This window comes from Lygodium microphyllum, chromosome 20, assembly GCF_053477565.2.
Source record: "Lygodium microphyllum isolate KBCC chromosome 20, Lygodium_microphyllum_v1.1.10, whole genome shotgun sequence".
NCBI classification, from domain to species: domain Eukaryota; kingdom Viridiplantae; phylum Streptophyta; class Polypodiopsida; order Schizaeales; family Lygodiaceae; genus Lygodium; species Lygodium microphyllum.
Window position 1 is genome coordinate 117,850,903 of NC_141154.1, and position 25,433 is coordinate 117,876,335.

General features: G+C 41.1%; 1 protein-coding gene across 1 annotated transcript; it reads left to right on the forward strand.

Annotated features, from left to right (window-relative positions):
• The first annotated feature begins 20,115 nt into the window (after positions 1-20,115).
• On the forward strand, positions 20,116-24,213 carry LOC148019296 (Amino acid dehydrogenase family protein). The gene is made up of 5 exons (XM_087660892.1): positions 20,116-20,326; positions 21,048-21,231; positions 21,957-22,114; positions 22,290-22,502; positions 22,577-24,213. The coding sequence occupies exons 1-5, from the start codon at positions 20,216-20,218 to the stop codon at positions 22,823-22,825; spliced, it is 915 nt and encodes a 304-aa protein (XP_087517018.1). The 5' UTR covers positions 20,116-20,215; the 3' UTR covers positions 22,826-24,213.
• The last annotated feature ends 1,220 nt before the right edge of the window (positions 24,214-25,433 follow it).

The window sequence follows — 25,433 nt, forward strand, 5'->3', positions numbered from 1 at the left end:
ATGGAGTAGTATAGGTATTTATTTTGTGATTTGGATGCATTTAGGATAGAAAAAAACAAAGAAAAAGAAGAAAAAAATAGGCAAACAGTGGGGTTTTCTGTTGCTGTATAACAGGCTGAAACAGGGAAACAGGGGACCAGATTCAAATTTCTGGGTAAGATAGGGACAAGGAACTAGCTGTGAGGTTCTGCAGTGCTCGGAAAGGACCTTAAGAGGCTTGGGAGGCCAGGACAGACCTCATTTCCTTGGATTGCCTTGTGTGTGAGAGAGAGAGAGAGAGAGAGAGAAGTATAGGTATTTATTTTGTGATTTGGATGCATTTAGGATAGAAAAAAACAAAGAAAAAGAAGAAAAAAATAGGCAAACAGTGGGGTTTTCTGTTGCTGTATAACAGGCTGAAACAGGGAAACAGGGGACCAGATTCAAATTTCTGGGTAAGATAGGGACAAGGAACTAGCTGTGAGGTTTTGCAGTGCTCGGAAAGGACCTTAAGAGGCCTGGGAGGCCAGGACAGACCTCATTTCCTTGGTTTGCCTTGTGAGAGAGAGAGAGAGAGAGAGAGAGAGAACTTATGGTTCACAGGACGAGGAAGCGCTGCCCCGATTCCTAGGCGCCGGTGATTCGTGCTGCTCCAGGTGAGTCTGGTGTTTTCCAACAAGTGCTCTGATTAGATTTAGAAAGTTTGTGGTGATTTGGTGCACCAGACAGTGAGGAGGGATCAAACGCGCGAAAATCTCGTCCGCCCGTCGACGCACTCGGACCAACTCGCTGTGGTCCGATTCCCAGAATCGGACCACCCGAGTTCTGGAGTCGGACCGTCCGATTTCCAGAATCGGACCGCGACCAGTCTGGTCCGATTCCTAGAATCGGACTAGCTCGGAATCGGATGTGCCACGTGGCACTCGGACCAACCCGTCCGATTTTGAAAATCGGACCACTCGGACCCAGCCAGAATCAGACGAGTCCAGAATCGGACCATCCGACTACTAGAATCGGACCACCCTGTCCGATCCGATTCCCAGAATCGGACCACTTGAAAATCGGACCACTTTTTGATCCGACTCCTAGAATCGGACGTGACCAAAATCGGACCCCTGGTCCGATCGGACACCCAAAATCGGACGTCCGATTCTGATAATCGGACTCCTGAAAATCGAACATCTGAGAATCGGACAAAAACTGTCAAAATTGGACACGTGTCTAGAACACAAATTCTGATACATCTAAACACCGAGATTGACCCCTAAGGCTACGTAGAGCTGAAGGCACATCACAGATCCATAACCGGGCTAAAATTTAGAGCACATAGCTCAAAATTTGGCTATAAACAGTCCCCCAAATTGCATATGGCGTCTACCGTAACGGCCCTGCGGGCCGGGGGGGACTGCCCCCCCCGAACCCCCGCAGAGGGGGCTCTGCCCCCTCCACACCTCCCCCGAGTAGGTTGGAGAGAAAACACGCGCCGTGATAGGTCTTCCAAATTGGACCCTAGTGAAGTAATGGCTCTACATGAGCATGGATTCTCACTTGCAAAGGATCAGCCAAAAGCCCATACCCGAACAGAGAGAAACAGAGACCCTAGAACATCAATGGGCCAATCTAGCCATCAAGGGCAAAAAGGCCACATCACGAGAACACAAAGACATTGTGTTCATACCGTGTCTAGTCAGAGCAAAATGCAACCTCAGCAAGCTACAAATGCGCAGATGACTAGACATGACACTCTTGACGAGAGATGTACCTTGAATAGCACTGCACTGACGATCCAAGACAGCAGTGGAGAATCCACATCTGGTTGTGCAGTCAAGAACTCAAGGGCATCTGTCAGAAGGCTTAAATTTACAAGCCAGGACCCGGAAGATGAAGACATAGTACCACCTGCTTATCTTAGGGTCAAACTCACCGCAAAAAGAGAGCATACTATTGATGCTCTAATTGATGAAGGAGCAGATTTTAACATCTTGACCTATGAATCATGGACCCTACTAGGCCAACCAAAGCTCACACCGATTAGTGCAACTCTTAGCCCTTATGGGGGACACCCACAAGCACTCATAGGGAAGTGCAAAATCCTTGCGACAATTGAAACGGAAAGCTTGCCTATCCTATTTCATGTTCCTCCAAAAAGTGCTAGCTATAGGAAAGAAACCCTCCTAGGAAGACCCTTCAAAAGGGCTACCAAATGTGAGGCTGATTATGTAGCACAGAGGATACACCTGACACTACCGGGTGTGAGGATAGTCACCACCTTTAGCAAGGGTGACCTCATCGAACCTCAAGGGAAAGGCAAGGAAGGTGCTGACGTAACAGTCAAGCCTACAAACAAGGGCAAGGACTTGTTGGAAGAGTTGATACAAGCACAGGTCGAACAACGAGAACCAGTAAGTGAGGCCATGCCGAAAACAAGAAGGTCAAGAGACAAGGCCAAGGACAGGGTTTGGACTCACAAATATCGTAGAAGACCACGAAAGAAGCCCAAGCCTTATAGACGGAGGCGTCGATGGAGAGTCAGCACAACACCGCGATGGATATCCAAAGCGTTGCTTCGTGCTCAAGGGTATTATGCAGGCAACCAATGGATTTGGGTACCAAAACCCCCTGCTGAACCGCCTCTATCAGCTGAAGGCCAGAGTGCCTCAAAAGCATGGCACAGGAGGAAATCTAAGAGAAACCCTAGGTCTCAAGGCAAGAAATCGGACATGGCTGTTCGAAGGAAGGAGCCCCAGCCTAGCATGCTAAATAGACAGATGTCATACGTAGCCATTGAGCAGGCACAAAAATCACTAGTGCCCAAAGAGCCTTTGATTTCCCAAGGGGAGAACAAACATCATAGGCACAACATTGCTCATGGCAAGGCTATTCACTCAACAAAGCAAATGGCACAATCATCTAATAGCCTTGAGAAAATCATTCAGCTAGTGCCACATCCACCTAGGAGCCTTATATCTCCTACGACCTCTTCTCCCAAACAGACACAGGAAGCACCACAGCAGTTGTCAAGGGCGACTGCCTAGTTCCAATCTCTATCTCCATCTAAGCTTCCAATCGTCAAAGAGGTGGGACATGATGCCATCTGTAGCTCTCAACCCAAGGATATGCCTGAGCCACCTAATGCGACTAGATCAGCTCATGTTCGATCTACACAAATGAGTGCTCAAAGGCCAACGAAAGACACAACCACTTCTAATAGACCTAAGGATTTAACACCGCAATCCACCAAGGATGGCAGGCCCACCAAACTAGCTGCTACTACTTCCAATCAGGGATCACAGCAGTCACAGCCCTTGGCTGTGACAATGCCCCTTGTGGAACGTGTCCTTAGTAGTTTACCTGTGAAGGAGGTGTCGCAACCAAATCCCTCAACAACTCCAGCGCCCTCAAAGTGCCTAAAGCCTAGGACGGAGGAGTCAAACGCAAGGGAGCTGGTTGAAAAGCTAGACTCTCCGAAAAGGGCAGCGGTTGTGCCCTCACAATCGGGCAAGGCTATTCAACAAACCACGGCTATGTCCCATAAGGACACGCTAGAGAAGGGAAATGCTGAGGCCCGACCAAGCACATCGACGGTCGATATAGCCCAAGGTCCTGAGTCGTCGGGAGAGGCACCTTCATTGACCAAGAAAAAGAGGAGGAAGCAGAGAAAACAACAACAGTTGCAGGCGGTTGTGGACCCAAAGAACATTGAGACGAAGGGCACTGGAGAGCTGATGAATAAAGCATCGAGTCCATCCACCACTGAGCCCACTGATGCCTCTCCGAATAGCAGTGGAACCCCAGACACATTCGTGTGCTCTGAGAAACCAAAGCAACCGTTGCCATCAACAGTTGCTTGCAAAACTCCATCCACTGACAATAGAACTCACATTGATCAATCAAGAGTGGATACAACGATGTCACAACAGGGTGACAAATCTATACCAGTCACATCCGAGAAGATCCATGAGGAAATAACAACAAAACCTCAAGAGAAATGTGAGAACCCCAAGAGCATAAGAAAACCTAGCGTTGACCAATCTTGCTCATCTAGGCCTGAGCCCCTAGCCATGCTAAAGCCTAAGGAAACTCTTAGAACTTTGCATGAGATAGCAACCGAGCAAGCCCTCGCTGAACATGAGTTGAAGGCTAAGCTCAAAGTGGTCGCGCGTGTCTACGTCCTTGTGGACATGGGCACGATCCCCAAGGAGCAGCTTGGAGACTACTTGACCTTTCCTCTATCATGGGAAGAACAAGAACATCTTAACGGGCACTACGACAGGCTCCTGCATGAACAGATGCGACTCATCCCTGACGAGGAGGCTGATGAACTACGCTTAATCGTCACGTTCAATGAAGTGCTCTGTCGACCGAATCTCGTAGACCTAGAGCTACTAAAGCGACTGTCAACAGGCCAGAGTCAATTTCAGCAGCGTTGGTGCGAAAGCCGCGTCGTAATGGCCGAACTAGGGGCTCAGATCATGACAGTCTCAGAAGAGCGATTGGCCAAATGGCGGTCTCAAAGAGACCCAACCTACGTGGCACCAACTTCCCTTCGAGTGCTCACTGACATTCGGGGTGTGGACTTGGCTGGGACTAGGCTACAGGGCCCTTTGATTGATAAGGTTCTCACTGAAGAGGAGTTACATATTGCCAATAGACTCGATCAAGGTTCCATGCTACTCGACGTGGCAAAATATCTATCAGTATTAAGTCAGCTACCACGAATACTAGATGCGTGTGCCATGCTCCCGAGTTCTACACTTGGTTCTTATCCTCGTGATGTGACATGGATTCATAGATATGTATATAAATAAACACTGATTTTTGTGTCACCATGTATAAACAATATCAACACACACAAGCAATGATAGTCAAGCGCAGGGAGAGGAGTCGGGTTTGACAGGCTAAGCTCCTCAGGTCCTCCTCATATCACACTTTTAAAAGTCGGGTGACCAGCCCCACCTCCAAGTGAAGGGCATGCAACCCATATTGCTGCCATAGGAGGCCTTGACCAACAACTCTGATGGTGTAGACAGGGTGGAGTCTCTTCCTATACACCTTCTTCCCTTTTGGTCTATCCTCCCGAGGAAGTACCCTGTCCCACTCCATGACAACCAGTCCACACGACTTAGCATAAACTAATGTCCGCAAATGACTGGAGGCTATGCGAACATCAGCATGGGGACCATTCCCCTACAACAAACACCGCATGCCTCACTCCTCCCTTTTTTGTCATATGCGCTTCATAAACCACACTAAAATCCCTTCCATGCAAACAGTGGTCTCATGTATCAAGGTCTAACCCTTGATGTGCACCTTGCAGGGTTTCTTTTTTGGCAGAACGCATGGAGAATCATGAAGAGTTGGCTTGCAAAGACGCTCTTCGCAGAAGGCGGGAGCATGTGGCACGCGCCCCTCCACCAGAGCGCTATGTGCCCACCATCAAGAGGTATGCCAAGAAGCGGGGCCCTAAGCGACATTGCCCAGGGCGAAGGCCGAAGAACCCCCGAGTTCAGAAGGTCGAGACCCGAAACCTGCAACAAGCCACAGCACTAGTGGTGCGCACTCCCAGCTCCCGCTCGGGCCCCAGATGCTCAAAGGCAGAAAGGGCAGCTCGGGAAAGAGAAGAATTTAATGAATTATTTAAAGATATTCTGGAGAAGGTAGCGGGCCGGGATTACACCATTCATGTCCCGGCCGACATGTTCCCTGCTCGCCCCCACGGGAGCCCCATGCCAGCAGAGCCCCAATCACCCGGCCACCCAGGCTCGCCCCGCCTCGTGCAAATCGAGTAGCCCATGATGCATAAAGGGCTTATCAAATGATAACTGGCCATAACTTTTTGTTTTAAAATGGTTAAGTGTTCCCGACTTGTTAAGTGTTGACATGTTCCTGACTTGTATGAACTTATCATATCTGCGTTTAATATATGCTATGCCTTTAGCAAAAGAAAAAGCTAACCAAGCGCAGGTGATAAATGTCTGGTCAACACCATAGAATTCAAATAAGTGATGTCTCCTTGCATTGCACTAGTTTATTATAGTTGCGGTATACACAATGCATGTGCTCTCATGAAGCGACAAGTGGATGCAGGATAATACGGGGCCTTGTGCAAAAATGTTCATATCCACTCACCGCAACACCCACAACTCCACAAACGAGCTGCGGCAAAGCCACGCTGCCAAAAAGCACCCTTGCCAATCGCCCACATTGCATGGCCCACAAAACATTCCTGGACCACGCCCCCTTTTGGGACAAGCTCTATAGTTGGCTCACGGCAGCCGTTACCTCAATTGTACCCACATCGCATGTGCCGCAAGGAAAGCTGCAATAGCTCAAGTGTATCTCCCCCTTCGCCAACTGCTTCTCTAACAACGAGGCTAGGGCACCATCATCATTGTACTAGTCATTTTCTGAGCCTTCGAAGCTTGACAGTTTCCAACCCATTGAAAGGCTGATAGCCTCAACATATTGTAATGGTTGTACTCAGGCAAATCAAAAAAAAAAAAGAAGGAAAAATAAGAAGCACCCACGATCACAGCACAGCACCTAGGGGTCCTCAAATTAGGTACGTCTGGTGACCTTGGTCAACCGGCTTCGTCCCTAGTCCCCTAGCCCCTTACACTCACCCACAATTGTTCAGGGCACATCAAGGGCAGGACATACCTGGGGAGCTTATCTCGCCTAAGGTTAGACCTGTCACCCTGACCCACTTGCACAATTTTCTTTTACACTCTACCTTAGTACCATTGCAATCAGTGGTGATAAGCACCGCACGATTGGCCATGAAAAGTACACCGTACTCATCAAGCAAGTCCAATAGTTTCCAGCTACTGAAAGTGCGGTGTCCTTGTAATCAATTATGCTACATCGTGCAGTCACAATGCAAAGGATGTCTCATATACCTTCACGTGTACTCCTTCTCCACATGCACAACTTTGATTCATCCACGCATTGTTATGAGAAGCTAGCCCACGGTCTTCTAACTATGTAATATCTAAGTATGCACGAGCACTCACATGATATCTGCACCGAAGTATATCCACAGTTTGGGTCCTCAAGTGCAGGACAAAACTCTTAGCTTGCTTAGAGTTCGACCTGTCTCCCCAACTAATCAAATATGTCTTGTGTATGATAAGAAGACTAGCACTACCCCTTAGGGAGAGACCACACGAGAGGTTTTCAAATTGCAGGTGTTGAAGACTCCACAGAACGTGTCATTCGATCTTCATCAACACCCAACTCTGAAGGCTTATCCCTTACCATCCGACAAGCCCGCAAAGAATCGATATGTGCAAAATCCCCAACAAACCAACATGTGTGTTGACCATCAATGCAATCCCCAACACAGCGTAGCCCTACCACCAACTCCAACAACCTTCCACCAGCCACCTTGACCACCAACACGCCCCCAGGACCTTCTGCCACACCACCACCAACACGCCTCCACGGAAACCACAGGCGTCCTTGTCACCCACGTCTTCGGTGCATGCTACAGCCTGCTACCTACGACGGTGAGTGCCATGGGACTGGCACTCGTCTAGGAGGGGGATAATGTTAACCCCAACACGAAGAAAGCAAAAAGAAGTGGAAAAGACGCAGGGCAAAGGCGGAAAAAGGTTGCCCGACTGAAGAAGGAAAATGAGAAAATGCCAAAAGCGCAAGGGCAACCTTAAAAGTCCAAGGCAAAGGCAAAAGGGGAAAGGCGCGTTTTAAAATAAAAAGGCGCACCCTAAAATCTTGTAAAAGAGCGCCGGGCTTTCACCCGTGCAATTTGTAAATGTGGATGGGCGGTGGAAAGGAAGCTAGGAAGATAGAAGGACAATGGGGAAAAGGGCCTAGGCTATGGCCGGCCATGTAAAAAGGTAGATCACCTCCATGATCACGCCGCGGATTAACCCAAAGAGGGCACTGCTCGATTCATGGGCCAAAGGTCGAGTGGTGAAAAGGCCAACCACGGGAGTTATGTTTCGCTCCTAGACAGCTTGCAGGTCAGGTGGAGCTCTGGAAACCCCTTGCTAGGTCTAGAATGGAGTTGAAGACCTCCATGGCCCCCAACATCTAGGCATGTTGGGAGATCCTATTCTAGATAAAGGATTGAATTTGTGGTGCCATGTGATTTGGACCAGTTACTTCTGTAGGGTAGAAGGGATACTTCTGTTGGACAGAAGGGATATATAATTTCTCTTGTATGGGCGAGAGACAAAGATTAACTTGAAGATAAGTTAATAAACTTGTTTGAACTTATTTATCAATAGATTGCTTTGCTCTGTTTTCGTGTTTGTGCTATAAGTTATGCAAATGAACCATGCTCCCTAAAAGGCTTAATTAATGAAGCTGACTTTAAGTGTCACACATAAATGTGGTAGAACCTAATTAGAAAACTAAAGCTATTAAGGGAAGCGGGTGGGCGGAACCCTCGATGGGTCCATACTACGGCAAGTGGTCTCGGAGAATTGGGAGGCTTCTCACAAGATTTTACCGTCATTCGACCTTTAGGTATTGTTAGGTTACAACCCGACTCATGCCGTTTAAGGGGACCGGAATGGGATCACTATGCCCTATGGACAGAGAGGTTGAGCGGCGCATCCCTCTCATTTTCCATTCTCTTTGAACCAAGTGCGGCATGGGTCTGCTTTGGCTTGGGTATCTCTGCGTAAAGTAGGATGTCCAAGATCCGATGCTAGAATGTTGTTAGGAGACCTTGGCCACTAGGAGCCAAAATTTCATGTCAATCCTAGTGGGTTTTGGCCGTGAACATTCTGTTGCGAGGCGAATTTGGGAAACCCTAGGCGACAAAACTCGGAATATTCCATGGGAGTGTCGGGCAACGACACTTAGATTCATTTCTCGATAGACCGCTAAAAGCGTGCCTGGATAGCCAATGGGCGACCACCTTACAATTTACTTGCTTAATCTACCTCATTAATTTAGGAAGGAAATTACATACTACTTGTCCTTCCAATAATGATCAGGGTTTACACTTCAAAAGAGAGTTTTAATTTTAATTTTAAAAAATCTCATCAAATGAATAATATCTTTCCACTATTTCTCATTATCAAGGAGACAAATGGATGAACAAAAATAATTATTTACGTCAATAGGAAGGAGATACATTATTCGAGTGGTTCATGTGCTCATATTATTCTTGGGAAAATTTCTTCTACCACTTTCTAAGCATGGCATTGTGATACATCCATCTCAGAGTAATTAAGATTCTGAGAATAGATATCCATAAATCTATACTTCAAGGAAAGATCAAGTAATCCATCTTTCTTGTAGTTTCGGCAACTAGAGCATCCTACAACCATGACTCGATCATCCGGTATAACCCTTCTAACCTCCTCATAGATGTACCAATTTAATTTGACCTGTCGCCCTCTATTGAACATGTTTGAGTTTACTCTAGCCTCATAGAAGAGATAAATCTTGGCAACCTTAAGGGCTTCAATCCACTTTAACCTCTTTAAATTATTCTGGAGGTAAGCGATACGGTTTGCGTCAATGTGACAATACCCTCCGCTTAATATCCATCACCTTTCGTAATACATGGGTGAAGGATTGTATATCTAATCTAATATACGCATCATCTGATTTCTCCACCTAAAACTAGAGGAATGAATTGCTAACATAAACATAACTTAGAAAATCAAGAATTATTCCCAAGGTTCGTCTTTCTGGCAAAAATCAAGAACATATATTAACAAGAGAAGATTTTCACTATTTAAGAAAAAGATGTTTTATGCTGTAAATATAACTAGTTTTATTTACTTGCGTTGTGTCCTATATCAACGTTTGCTCTGATACCAACTATAATGTTCGCGCCCAAGCTTTCCTTGGCGGTACATTCTTAGTAGTCCATCAAGAGATGTCTTAGGAAGTGATGTCCAATATTTTTATGAAAACCCTCAAAGTTTGCTAACTAGGCTCGTTTGAGTCTACCCCACAGTGGAAGTTCTAGTCATTCTCATGAGAATTGACATGAGTCTTTTTGGTCAAATCTACTACTAACAATTGATTAGTATTAGCGGTTCGAGATTCCATCCCCTATAGGAATCGATGACTGAAATGGACTTACATTGTGCTGGGTTCAAAGAGAATGGGAGAAATATGACACTTCAATTCCTTCTGCTTAGGGTTCTAAGTGATGCGAGTCAAGCTCTTTGAGTTCTAATGGGCCATCAAAAATGCAATTTTTATTTCTTATTTGGAAAGCTCTCGGCTTATCAAGACAACCCAACCATAGGTCTAGATTCGTCGAGGGTTCATCCTCTCGCTTCCTTCAAGAGAGTAGTTTTAGTTACCTAATTACCTACCACATTAGGTTCAACACATAAAACAGCTTCTTTGAATTATCTCCCAATACAAATTCGTTACATGCCTTTAATTCACGACAAAAAATAGAGTAGAGCAATTCCTTATTAATAGTTCCTTTTTAAAAAATGACTTTTTACAAATATTGTCTTGTTCAAAGGTATTATTCTCTCCAAGTTTCGTTCTCCAACTAGTATTGGAACTTCTAGGACATAGTCTGGAAATTGAAGGGTAGTTGGGAGTTCATGAGAGCTTAAGGAGTTTATACCAAAGCCCCCTCGTATCCTTACCTCCTCCTACTGACTAGAGTTCCCTACAACAAGACCTTTTGTGTCATGTTTGGTCTATACTCATTGATGTAAAACAAAAGAAAAACCCCTTGGAGCAGGTTTTATTCATGCTGGCCTTGGGGAGGTCTAGCGCCATTAAGAACATTGCCTTAGTCGGTGTTCTGTGCTCACTAGAATACTACTTTAGTCAGCAATTTATACTCAATCATCCATCTTTTAGCCTAATGATTTTAGGAAAGATCAATTTTTAACAAATTTATTTTCAAGACAAATCTTTTCCTTCCAAAAATAATAACATCAAGGCAAAACTTAGCATAAGTGGCAATACCTTCAATAGTCTTCCAAGATTTTCCCTTCCTCAGGATCTAGTTGGACTAAATCTAAAAAAGAATATTATTATTGAGAATAACCCCTTTGGAGTTTCGTGGGTCCTTGCCCACAATAAAATAAAATCTTGGTTAGTTTAATTATGAACAATATTCTTTGGCAATTTCATCTCAAGGTCTCTTATATATCGAGGATTCGTGATTACCCATCCAAGGTTTTGTTTGATCAACACAAATAAAAAATATTAAATCTTTTAGGGACACAATACTTTCCTTGTACTTGCTTAGGTTCATCTTGCACAAACCTAGGTTACCCCTTGGAATTTGTGGTTAAGAATTTTTTTAAAAAGATTACATGCAAGAATTGAATATAAATCTTATTTTACGAATGCAGCTTTTGTTACCTATTCATGGGATGGTAGTATTTTAGATGCATTCCTTATAAAATATAGTACCTAGGGATCCATGACAGGTGCTTGGTTGATGGTATTCACAGCTTCGTTTGTAACCTCAATACTCGTCATTCCGTTTGTAGTGATTGTGTTCGCAGGATTATTGGCAGCTCTTGCCTTCACAACCTTTGTAACTTTCTTTTTCGAGGCCATGGTCTTTAATTGCAAGACTGAAAAGAGAATCTTTGACGAATGAGCTTGGGAGTAATTAGATTGATGGGGGAAGGCGACCACTAAGAATTTAGAAAAATCGAGAATCGTCTTGATTCCACAAAGAAAGAGGATAGAAGGGATGGAGAATTTGATTCCAAGAGTTCACAGAATATCCTTCTTGTCTTTGTGACGAGGGTTCCCGTCCTCGCACTTCTCTTGCCCCACTTCCTCTCGCTTTATACTCTTAAGAAGGGCCTCTCCTCTCTTGCTCGGAGGATTGCTCTCAACAACGGCTCCCCATGCCTCGTATTTATAGCTAAATTGAAGAAGAAGAAGAGCACTTTATGGAGGGTATTTTGGCAAATCAGCAATCTAGAAGCTTTCAAGATGGAATTTGATACTGGTGATTTGATCTTTGAGGTCCAGAGAGGCTGCCAAAGATGCCATGAGTGATTCGCCTAGCTCTCAAATGATCTTGCTTCAATCTAAGCTTCCCATTGAACTAAGAAGAGGAGGAGATTGCTAGAGTTAGCTGCTGAATTACTGAAGGTGAATTCAAGCTTTTTGATCCAGAATCAAGAACGCCAAAATGGAGGGGTTCATGGCATCCATTTTTTCAATAAGAATAGGGGAGGGGGGCCGCCTGTTCACAACGTCTTATTCTCCTTCTTCTTTACTTTCAAGCTTTTTAAGCTTTAAAGATTTAAAGCTTTGTGATTTATTTTACTTGCTAAGTTTTAAATGGGTTTAGTCAAATTCGACTTATGGTTCATAACTCACCTTCATGCGGTGACTTCCGTGAGACGGATGGCTAGAGTCCTTATCAATCCAGAAAAATGTCGGGCCATGAAACTTGGAACATTTTTCTCGAGATCTTCTCTATTTAATAATTTAGAGTTTTTCAGTTCCATTTTGTGAGAAGTTGAGAAGAATTGAAATTAATGTCGGGATATCACACTGTTCAAAGTAAATGCAAAGACTAGAAAGCTGGAGCTCAAGTTCGAGCTGAACCAAGTGAAAAGAGAGAACATGTCCATTAATGATTATGCCTTGAAGATGATCAATGGTATTTTGGAAGCTCTTGGATCTATTAGTGTAGTAGTTGATGATGATGATGTTGTGTGTGCATGCTTAGATAGACTTGGAGATGAATACAAGAGCTTCAAGTCATCTATGAATATGAGGGATGATATCCCTAATTTTGCAGACTTGATTTCTATGTTGATACTTGAGGAGAAGAACTTTGGCTTGTATTCCTCTTCTTCTCAAAGTAAAGACAATTTTGAATAGGTTTTTTACTCTACTAGCAAAGATAGAGATCATGGCAAAAGCCAAGCTAGTGGTCATGGTCAAGGTTATGATCATAGCAAAATAGAGAAGGATAGTAGTCTCTCGAGGAAGGGGGAGTCAAAGAGGGAAAGTTGTAGATTTTTATAGGCAATAGAGTTTTGGCGATAGCATAGAGTGTTGGTATTGTAGTTAAAACATCCACATTTCTAAAAATTGCTTCAAAAAGAAGTCTGAAATTAAAAATAGGAAAATCAATAAGGTAACTATACATGTATTGCAAAAACAATGATGACACAACTGAACAATTGTTTGTTATGCAGCACTTTATGAACACTATGACTGCTCATGGTTTATAAAAGAATGATGTATGATATGTAGATTCAGGTGCCTCTAACCACGTGATCTCTCATGGAGAATGGTTTAGAGAGATGCATAGTCCAAAGTCTCTAGGCTATGTGGAGGCAAGGGATGATACATCTCACCCCATTACTCATGTTGGAAATGTTCCTTTGCGTATGTAGGATGATAAAACTATGTACTTGACTGATATGTTACATGTACCAAATATTACAAAAAACTTGGTTTTTGTTGGTCAGATGGTAGAACAAGGATTGTAGATTTGATTCACATCTTATGATTGTTATGTAGAAAATCTAAAAAATGATTGTAGGTTGATTGCAAAAGAGAAATGTGCTAGTAGATTGTTTACTCTTGATGTAAGTCTACTTGAAATGGATGCTGCTAGGTGTTGTGGCTAATATTGAAACTTGGCATAAGAGAATTAGTCATGTTAATATACAATGGTTGAAAGACATGCAATCGAAATAGATTGTGGATGGCCTGCCTAAGTTTAGAGTTGATGGGATGCACAAAGTATGTGAAACACATCAACATGGAAAGCAAGCAAGGCATGTGTTTCCACATGAAAAGAATGTATATAAGAAGCCACTTGAATTGATACATTCTGATTGTGTGGGGTCCTACAAATATTGAAACTTTAAGTGGTTGCACATATTATATTTCCTTCATTAATTATCATACTCACAAAGTATGGATTTACTTCATACGTGAGAAAAAGTAAGATGTTCACTCACTATAAAAGCTTTAAGGCTTTGGTTGAGAAGGAGACATGGTTGCATATTAAATAGCTAAGATTGAATGGAGAGGAAGAATATCTCTCCAATGAGTTTTCTTATTTTTTGCAAAAAAATGATATATAGAGGTAGCATACATGTAGATGTACTTCACAACAAAATGGAGTTTCTAAGAAGAAAACAAGCATATTGCAAAGATGGCTTGTGCATTGATGTTAGAAAGAAACTTGCCTCATTATACCTGAAGCAGTTGCTACTATGTATACATTATGAACATGACACCCACTAGTGTTGTACATGATGGTATGACACTCCAAGAACAGTTTACAAGCAGAAAATGCAGTTGGGGTTGATGAGCATGAGAGCGTGGCTATGCAGAAAATAGGTCAATAATCATAGACATTGAATGGACCTCAAGAGTCTCCTCGTCATGGTTCTATTGATAGACCTTGAAGTGGTAGATTGAGGTCACAAGTTACTTCACAAGTATATCATAGATGTTAAGAAAAGGTAAAGAGAAAGTTGGTGACTCATCTATTGTGACAGTTGTATCATCATGTTTCTTTCATGTTGATGTTGATTCAAATGGCTCTGAGTAGAGCTTGGATAAGGAGTTTGGGATTCCATATAAAGCACCTAGTAATGATCCAGGTCCATGCAGGTCAAGTAGAGTAAGAAAGCCAATGTAGCGATTTACACATGATAGCTATTTAGCTCATCACTATGCATACATAGCTAAGGTTATGCATGATGTGGAACCCACTTATTTTAAGGATGTAGTGTATAATGAGCATTAGGATCATGCCATGGGATGAAGAAATGGCTACACTTATGGATAATGACATATGGGAGTTAGTGCCCTTACTTGAAGTAAGAAAGCTATTGGCTACAAATGGGTTTATATGGTTATAGATCTATTGAGTGCTACAAGGCACAACTAGTTACCAAAGGATATGCACAGACTCATGGTATTGATTACGAGGAGACTTTTGCTCTAGTGACTATAATGCCACTATAAGGGTTGTCATAACAATGGGTATATCAAAAGGTTGGATCATGCATCAAATGGATGTTAAGAATTAAGAATGCCTTCTTGCAGGGGGAGTTGCAAGAGGAAGTTTGTGTGGAGTAGCTACTTGGTTATGTGAATGAGAATCATCCAGATTATATATGTAGGATTTGTAAAGCCTTGTATGGGCTAAAGTAAGCACCTAGGGCATGGCATTATAGGATTGCAAAATACCTTGTCAACATTGGATTTTATAGAGCATAGGTTGATTACTCACTCTATGTATGTGAGAGTAATGCAGGTATTGTGGTCATTACTATATATGTGGATGATTTTATCATTGTGGGTGATAGTGAGATAGAGATTGACCATGTGAAGGGTCTCCTTAAGGCTAAATTTTGAAATGAAGGATTTAGGAAAGCTACTCTATTTTCTTGACATAGAGATAATCAAGACTCTAGAGGATATATGGTTGTCACATCGACAGTATGCATTGGATATATTGAAGAAGTATATTATGGTTGACTACAAGCCTATCTTTATACCTTTGGATGTTAATGTTAAGCTTAGTGCACAGGAGGGTGACTTGATTGAAGATGTCATTGTGTATCAAAAGATTATGCGTAGCCTTATCTATTTGATGATCACTAGGCCAGACCCAAACCACATAGTTGCCTTGGAGAATCAGTTTATGTAGTTTCCATGGAAGCCACATTTGGATGCTGTGTGACACACATTGTGCTATGACAAGTCCACATTAGACTAGTATACTTTATCCTATGGTGTAGGTGTACCCTTGGATTTGCATGGTTACATAGATGCAGATTGAGTTGGTAGTATTTTAGACACAAGAGATCTACTAGTGGTTTTATGTTTTCCTTTAGGAGTGCTACTATAACTTGGAGCAGCAAGAAACAGGCAACAATTGTCTTGTCTAGTATATAGGTAGAGTATAGAGGTATTGCAATTGCAGCATGTTCGGTAGCTTGGTTACACAAGCGACTTGGTGATTTGGGGATGCAAGTGGATAAGAAGGTTATCATCTACTGTGATAACCTTAGTAGCATTTACTTGGCTAGGAACCCAGTGTATCATACATGGACCAAACACATAGAGGTCCATTATCATTTCATTTGAGAGTGGGTTTTGGCAAGTGATGTTGACTTGGTTTATGTTAGAGCACAGAGGATCAAGTTGCTAATATTTTCACCAAGGCCTTGGAAGCTTCAAAGCTTCAAAGCTTCAAGACTATACTTGGAGTTCATGAGCTCCTATTGAGCTTAAGGGGAGTATTGAGATGTCAAGCTCTATATGAGCTAGCATCCACTATGTGCCTTGGTAGTGTGGCATAATATTATTCACTGGAATGTTAGGTGACAAACATGAGGATATGTTAGTGATTCTACAGCTAGACTATATCCATGTAGTCCATCCTTGGTTATGGTATATTTATTGTGCCACCTCTTCTCTCCTAGTGGATTCACACTTAGTGACCACATGTACATACATCGTGGTACTTTCATATTAGCATTTTATCATATTATAGACTTAGTTCTTTTGTGTGGAAGAAGAAGAAGATTTCAGTCCGATCTCTCTATGTTTTATGTGTGTGTGCTCTTGGGTGCTTCACCTCTCTTCCCTCTTATTTGTTTTCAAGAAATGAGGGGGAGTAGTACACATCGACCCCACTACCTGTAGGGTATAGTCTCAACTCCATTCCCCTAAAAGGGCATTGATTGCGGCCTACACTAGATAGTCACGTATTTAGCAACTTCCTAAATCTAGCACCTTGAAGGAAAATCCTTGCTTTATTGAGATCATCCATCCATAGGATGGATCAGTTGAGGATCTCACCCTCTTGCTTTCCTCAGGGATGTGTTTTAGTTATCTAATTATCCTAACATATTTATGTTTGGTATGCAAATATAGCTTCATTAATTAGACATTCGTTCCTTCATGTAATTTATTGCCACAGACACAAAGACAATGTCAAACAGTCTCTCAAATTATCAGTGACAAATTGACTAAGGATAGCTATAGTGTGTGGTCTTATCACATGCTAAATTTTCTAATGGGATAAAAGTCTATGGGACCTCATTATAGGTGAAGATGCATGCCCTAAACTTCTTAAAGAGCCCATAGAGAAACAAAAGATTAGCTACAAAGACTGGTTAGGTAAAAGCATGAAGGTTTCACGTTGGATATCTATATTCATTTCAAAGACATTGATTCTGCTCATTAAGAAGGTTTTACATTGGATATCTATATGCATTTCAAAGACATTGATTCTGCACATTAAGGAGGCTAGCACATGTAAAGATGCTTGGGTGATTATTGAGAAATGTATGACACTTGCACAAACGTAAGAAATGATACATCTAAAGTAGAGATTACATGGTGAATGCCATGGGAATTGAAGGATTAGTGATTATGTTGCGGATATAAAGTAGATTGCAAAGAACCTTGCTTTGATAAATGCACACGTGAATGATTATGACTTGGTTTCTTTTACTGCAAAAGAACTTGGACATGCACATAAATACCCTTGACACTTTGATTTTTGTGAGAGATGGTTCTACACATGACTTTGAGGAGTTAGTTACTTTTTTGCTTATAGAAATAATGCATCTAACAGTGGGAAAAATGCTAGTCTTAGGAGAGTGTATTCAACCATTAGAGAGGTTGTGGTAGCTCATCCAAAGCTAAAGGATATTCATATAGTGTGGAGATATCTTTGCTCATAGCCATAACTCTTTTAGTCATGGATAATTTATGACTAGAGGTAGGGGAGATCCTTTTCTAGAGGTAGAGGATGGTCTAGTTTTCATAGAGATGGTGTTGTCATTATTTTGGACAGTTTGGCTACAATAATGATTGTCTTTTGGTCATGGAGAAACTATACCTAGAGGTAGGGGAGATACTTTTCTAGAGGTAGAACATAGTCTAGTTTTGCTTGTTATTCCAACAAAGATAGTTATTAAAACTCCTAAATTATCATGATGATTTATGGAGAATATATATTAGCTCTATGGATTGCTAATCAACATCATAAGAAATTGTGATCAAAAGTTTAATAGCCATTTTTGGAGATTTGTGTTCAAAAGGTTAGATACAATACTTAATCTAAGTATTGCAAGGATGACCCTCAAATGGATGGGAAAAATGAGTAGGTAAACCAAGTTCTAGAAGATATACTACAAGCATATATAAGCAAAAAAAATCTAACTGGAAACATTATTTACCCATATTAGAGTTTGCTTATAATAGTGCTAAGCATGCAACTACAGGGTTTAGTCTATTCATGCTTATGTATGGATTTCAACCTTGATCACCAGTTACAGTGGGATTAGACAATGAGAAAGTCCATCATGTTAACGACTTTCTTGAAGATCGTTTTGATATGCTAAAAGTAGTACGCTTGAATGTTAAGCAAGCTCAAGACCATTATAAGAAATATACAAATGAATATAGATGTATGATCACTTTTGAAAAAGGTGATAAGGTCTACTTACGTATTCCAAAACATTCAAGTTGATGCAAGAGAGAAAGGCTTGAAGATGAAGAATCTATTGCTCAATAGTAGCAGGAAAAATTGATAGGTCATCAATGTAGGACATAATAAAAGGGAGATCAACAAAAGTGCTATCAATCCACTACTAGAAGTGAGTCACGACTGTTTTGATGCCAAATAAAACCATTGTCCATTGATAGAGTCCTTGAGGGACACTAAATGTGATTTTGTAGTGATCTTGGGAGGCAATAGGAAGTTGCTAAAGCCCAGATTGAGATCAAACTTACTAAAAATCTAAGCATTACCAAGGCACTTGAGTAGTAGATCTTTTAGGGGTAAATGGTGGCCATGACCAATCAAATATTTATTGAGAGGTATATGATTAAAGACTAGCCACTTCTTGCCTTATTTTTGCTCATTGTGTTGATTTACATAAAAAACTTAACATTACCATGGAGAGGAAGTGGGTTCGATTATGCCTTTTCGAAGTAGGTCTTGAATTTCCATTTTGCATATCTTGAGATCTTTAGTATGCATTCCATTGTCCAGCTTTAGTAGTTTCTTGGATGTCTAAACTGGACAAGTAGATTTGTTCCCTACACGATTCGATACACCTCTCACCTTCACCCACTCCTGTGAAAGAACATCTTTCATCTAACTTGTAGTCATACTCTAGCCATGCAATGATTAAAACAACTCATCAAGATCTACCCCCATTACAACTTCCCATGGGAAAACTGCTTATAATAAATGCAGTGATGTGGGATGGGTAGGAGTTGTTTGTGAGTTACAAAAAGATGGGAAAGAAAGTCTTTGCATACTTCCTAGCAACATCTTCTCTAACATTGAGAAAAATTATTTGTCCTCTCATTAGGAAATTCTAGCAAGAAAAAAATCAATTCAAGTTTTTTGTGTTTTTGTTGAATTTGTCCCTTTTATAGTTTTATATATTTATATAATTGTATAATAAATAAATATAATATCAATGCTTGTACACGTATAATGTGTTCAACCTATATAAAATGTATAATATATTTAATTGTATAATTATATATAATGTACACATGATACGTAATCTATGATATATCACATATATCATATGTTAAATATTGTATATGATAACCCCCCATTTATATTATATGTATATATAATGTACAAAGTACATATGATTACACACACACACACACACACACACATCGTAGTGGGTGTATGGGCATGGGGGTCATTGAGTGTGGGTGTGGGTAGTTGTGTGGGTGGTCGTCAGAGGGTCACATAGGCGTGGTTTTTTTTTTTTTGGGGGGGGGGTGGGGGGGGGGGGGGGGGGTTGTTGGGCTTGAAGGGGGGGTTCCCCATGTGCCACATGGAGGCCCCTACATTTGCTTAATATATAAAGAAAAGATAGAGATTTACTTTTCAATGTTTACACTATGGATTAAAACGTTTTAATAATTTAGGTTTTAATTGAATTATTTACGTTTTAGAAATAAGATTACATACTTTACGTTACAACGAATTATTAAATAATTAATTACATATATATATATATATATATATATATATATATATATATATATATATCTCTCTCTCTCTCTCTCGTAGCGGGCGCATCGGTGCGGGGGTCGTCGACGGTCGGACGTAGGTGCGGGTGGTCACCCTTGCCTAACATTTATAGAGAGAGAGAGATTAGCAGCTTAATAACTTCGTCTTAATAGTTTTTGGGAGGACTTTGATGTGCTGCTGTTTGCTATAGGTAGTGAAAGGCCACGCAGTCTCTTTTAATTCAATCCTTTATCGAGAAGGCTTATGATGGGTTCTTCGGATGGAGCGATCATCATCGATGGCAAGGCCATCGCCAATACCATCCATCAGGAGATAGCCCAGGAGGTCACATACCTGTGGAACAACTATGGCAGGGTAGATACCAGCTCCTTCCTCTCCACTGTAGATCCTACTTATTCACATAACAGGCTTGACAGGGATCTTTTATTCACGGGGTGTGACTCTCCCTGTGGAAATTTAGGCCATGAAACAGCATTTGCAGTGGGAAATGGCAAGCTGAAATACTGGCTATGTCTTCCTTTGACAAGAAGAAGGGCATTCAATGGCCTGGATCAGATGTAAATGCTGTTATAAATAGCAAGATACTGAAAATTTCCTGGTTTGAAAGGAAGAGCCAGTTAATGGCCTGGATCAGTTGCAAATTTAGGCCATGAAACAGCATTTCCCGTGAGCAATGGCGACCTGAAATACTGGTTATGTCTTCCTTTGACAGGAAGTAGGGCATTGAATGGCATTGATCAGAGATAAACGGCAAAATACTTCATGACAATTTCCTCCTTTGAAAGAAAGAGGCAGTTAATAGCCTGGATCGAGTGTAACACTGTGCTAAATGGCAAGATAAGTACTGGCAATGTCCGAAATGGAAGCGGCATACAGACTGGATGCTGTGATAATTGCAAGTTAGTTACTGCAATGTGATCCTTTGGCAGGAAGCAGCATGAAAATTGGCCTGCATCACATGCAACAGAAAAATTGGAACCTCAAAGGAGGAGGATTGCACTTCTATTTTGCACCATATGGCTGTTCATACACACTGGTATGGCATTCTGATGTTTAATTTTTGGGATTGATGTAGGTGCCAGGACTTGCAGTGGTTATTGTAGGGGAAAGGAAAGACTCGCAGACCTATGTGCGCATGAAGAGGAAAGCCTGCACTGAAGTGGGCATGAAATCCATTTCTGTTGATTTGCCAGCTGATGCTTCTGAAGAGATGATTCTGGATCATGTCCTTGAGCTCAATGCAGATCCTGAAGTGCACGGTAATGTTTGACCTATACATTTATCTTAAGCAATTGGTTTATAAAAACATGCTTGTTTACAATTCCCTTGTAAAAGCAGTGGAGGGGGGTTGTTCTTGCTTGAAATTTCCACGACAGAGTGAGATGATTTGTATATTCTATAAGCAGACCTATGGACAAAAACCGTGTGGACTTCTGTCTGATTTTAAAAAGAGATTGACATAAAATATCTAGTGGGTATAGCATTTATATTGGACGAAATGTGTAGCGAGTATACCAACTATAAATGGTTAAATTGTGTTAAAATACACAACATTGATAACATGGATTCATTTGTTATGCAGATTATATTAATGTTCACATGGTGATGGAGCTTTCATTTTTCACATGAACCTTTAATTGGTTTCAGTTTCTGTACGGACCCCGTAATTGGTTTCCATTTTGCTGCAGCTAGCAGTGTAAATTTGTATGGTGTGTGACAACATCTGTAGTTGGACATGTGCACACTGGCGTGTTTCTATTTAGTACATTGCTGTAATCAGACACTTTATGGGTTGTGCTATTTCCGTTTAGAATTTAATGGACATGAATCCTGTAAACATTCACATCATAGGTGTAGTAGTCATAAGTGCTGTTTGTGTAGTGCATAGGCGTAAGCATGCATGTGTAGCCATGTGGCATGCCAAGTTGCTCTTAGGCCTTTCACTTGACTATCGTATTCTGATGCACTTAACTGTGTGTCTCAGGTATTTTGGTCCAATTGCCATTACCGGAGCATGTAAATGAGGAAAAAATATTGAATGCGATTAGCATTGAAAAGGATGTGGATGGTTTTCATCCTCTTAATGTTGGCAAGTTATGTATGAAGGGCAGGGAGCCAATGTTTGTACCTTGCACTCCACAGGTTGAGACCTCTTCTCTGTTGGTTGGTTAAACAAGACTATCTTAAGGGTTAGTAAAGCATCCAGCTTATCTTTGAAGAAGGTCATGGAAGACAAAGAATATCGGAGTGGTTTGGATATAGTTTACTCTCTAGTCATGCCCAATTTAAAATGCTGAATGCTTACATTATGATGCAGGGTTGTATTGAGTTGATCCGAAGAATGGAAATTCCAATAGCAGGAAAGAAAGCTGTGGTGGTTGGTCGCAGTAATATAGTTGGCCTACCGGTTGCGATGCTCTTGAACAAGTTAGATGCTACAGTAACAATTGTTCACTCACGAACTGCTGATCCCAAGAGTTTTGTAAAGGAGGCAGATATTGTCATAGCTGCAGCTGGGCAAGCACAAATGGTAAAATGTGCTGTTTTCTTTCTTTGCTGATAAAAGTACTACGAGTGTCAACTGATTTTTGGTACTTTTCACAGATAAAGGGTGACTGGATCAAGCAAGGTGCAGTTGTTATTGATGTTGGCACCAATGCAGTTGATGACTCAAGCAAGAAATCTGGTTATAGGCTTGTTGGAGACGTGGATTTTGCAGAAGCAAAGAAAGTGGCAGGATGGATTACTCCTGTACCTGGGGGGGTTGGTCCAATGACGATTGCAATGTTACTGAAGAATACACTGGAGGGTGCAAAGCGTGATTTTGAGCAGACAGCGGAGGAGGTCCATTGACAGTGATTTGTCCAGACACTGATGAGATCTATGCTTCCAACAAGAATTAGGTAATGCACACATGATGCCACCATCATGATAAAGCTGAATGTAAATGGACTAGTTAAGTGCCAACACATATTGTTATGCTTCTTGAGGCCACAATCTTTTGTGTGACGTGGGCCTTGATTGTGAACAAAATTTTGATGACTCCTGAACCACATCCTCTATTTGAGGGTTCTCTGGGCTTCACTCGAAGCAGAGGCTTTTAATTTTCACCATGATAGAACAATCCCTCTTATAATGATCTTTCCATATGAGTTTCAGAGCTTGTAACTTCCAAAACACATAAAATCATCTTCTATTTCTGATACCTTGCAGCAGGATCAGTAGCCTGTGATGATCACCTCCTCAGTGAAAACCTTTGGGTGGGATGATATGGCCATTGAGCATTGCAACAGGAGAGAAATCCCATTGAATGATGCCCCTGCAAAAGCAATATGACTGGATGATTCCTGTGACATAAGGGAGACTAGTAGATAGGCAATATTTGGGCAATAAAACTTGAGTTCCAGTATTGTGCTAACATGTGGAAAGCCTCCCTTTCTAAGCCCATGCTGGCCTGCTTCTCGTTGAGGCAGCATCTTTGCTAATGTACATTGAACAAGCATACTGATGTACCAACCTTCAAACAGTGTACAGTCTTACTGAGATATTTTTACAAACAACAAGCTGGCAAGGTATTAGGCTAACTTTATTTGCTAACAGGGGAGAAATTTGTGTGTAGTTTTTACACAGCCTGGTTGAGAGAGAGAGAGAGAGAGAGAAGAAGAAGAAGAAGAAGAAGAAGAAGAAGAAAGTTGTATTGACACCTACAGGAGGCCAAATCTGTCTACGAGACAAAAAATGGATGTAAACAAATGCTTGAATAGAGATAGAGAACTCAAAAGTGTATGAGAAACACAGTGATTGCAGTACAGCTCAAGGAGAAGAGAACTCAGTGTATGACGAAAGTGTATAAGAACTCAGTCTAGCTGAGTAGATGATGACATCGGATAATCATCAGCTGGTGAAGGATAGGTGACAGCAGGGTGGCCTGTCAGGCTGGTAAACTAAGATGGTAGGAGTGTTGGAGATCTCCAGGCAGCAAATACAAGGCTGTAGACTGTAGGTGACAGCTGAAGAATGGGTTGTTAGGTCCTGGGTATCCTGAGTGATCAACAAAATGCGAGGCATCCTGAATGAATGCTTCAGTAACAGCTTGAAAGGAAGAGGAAAGAGAGAGCTTATTTTGAAAAGTAACTGAACATCTAGCCTGGATTAACTTTATTTTCACTTTCTTTAACCATTTACCTCCAGAATGGCTTATTTCTTGTCCATGACCTACCATTTTGTCCATGATGCCTCTAGCTTGGTCTCCATGTTTTCCATTTAGCTTTGATTAGGTTAAAAGGCTCCTTGATATCTAAACCTATCTCCACTTTCCTTGTTCTAGAGAAACTTGGATGTAACTAGTCTAAGAAGGAAATCTAAGAAAATATTATAACCAAATGGATCGAAAACCTATGCTCTGATACCACTTGTTTGTAGTAAAGGTGATAGTGAAAGAGAGAGAGAGAGACAATGAGATTGAGAATGAATCGCACACTTATGTTTCTTACTTTCATTGCAAGAAAGTTATAGATATGGTAGGTTCTCTTATTGTAGTGTTTTTCACATGTTTTAGATTTATTTTATTTAATTTTTTTAAATATCTAGATATTGTTTTCTTAGATATTCTCTAAGTATATGTTCATATGAATACATACAATTATTTTAACATTTATCTTATCTAGACAAGGATAATAATATCTTCTAACATTCTTCCTTCCTCAAAAGTTTTTTTATTTTGGAAGGTATATATCAACTTTTGATTGCAATGATTTAAGAGGTAAGTTGACGAAAATCTTTGGGCTTTGATTGATGGATATCTCGATGAAGATTTGATCACCATAGTTTGTTTTATGATAGACTTTATAAGAGATGGATTCATCATGTAGATAAAAGATGTATTGCAATTGAAACTTGATAGTGGTGGAGTGAAATAACGACGAGAGAAAATAATGAGATAGTATATATGTGAAGGGAGATATGATCCCAATGTGACTAGATACCATCGTAACAAAGAGATTGCTAATGTGCTTGTGACTTGATGTTTTAAAAGGTTGTTGAATAATGTAGAAGTGTAAAGTAATAAGTGATTGATAATGAATTTTAAGTATATTATCTTTGAGAGGATTTTAAGAGTTATGCATAATATCTTTAATAATAGTATACTTAGGATTATTATGTACTTTTATCCATACAAAGTAGTTTGTACCAATGTGCTTATGTAATTTTTTGTATTTAATTGAAGGAAATTGTTGAATGTTTAATAGATTTTGGTGAGCCTAAGAAAGAGTGGATTGATATTAGTGATTGTGAGGATCTATGCAAGATTGATGCAACCTCAAATCCATTGTGGCATGCGTCTATTATGCATGATCTATCCGTGGAAACCCGTCGAAAACTCTTTCTAAATTTGAGAAGAGAAAGATTAAACAACAAGCATTTTTCTTTTTCATTATAGTTAGTGTCTTGTATAGAAGGG

Bases quoted from the DNA above. Each gene is read 5' to 3' on its own strand.
- LOC148019296 (XM_087660892.1), top strand. From the start codon at position 20,216: ATGATGGGTTCTTCGGATGGAGCGATCATCATCGATGGCAAGGCCATC. The intron at 20,327-21,047 runs GTAGATACCAGC...GGATTGATGTAG, and splicing joins TGTGGAACAACTATGGCAGG to GTGCCAGGACTTGCAGTGGT. The intron at 21,232-21,956 runs GTAATGTTTGAC...TGTGTGTCTCAG, and splicing joins TGCAGATCCTGAAGTGCACG to GTATTTTGGTCCAATTGCCA.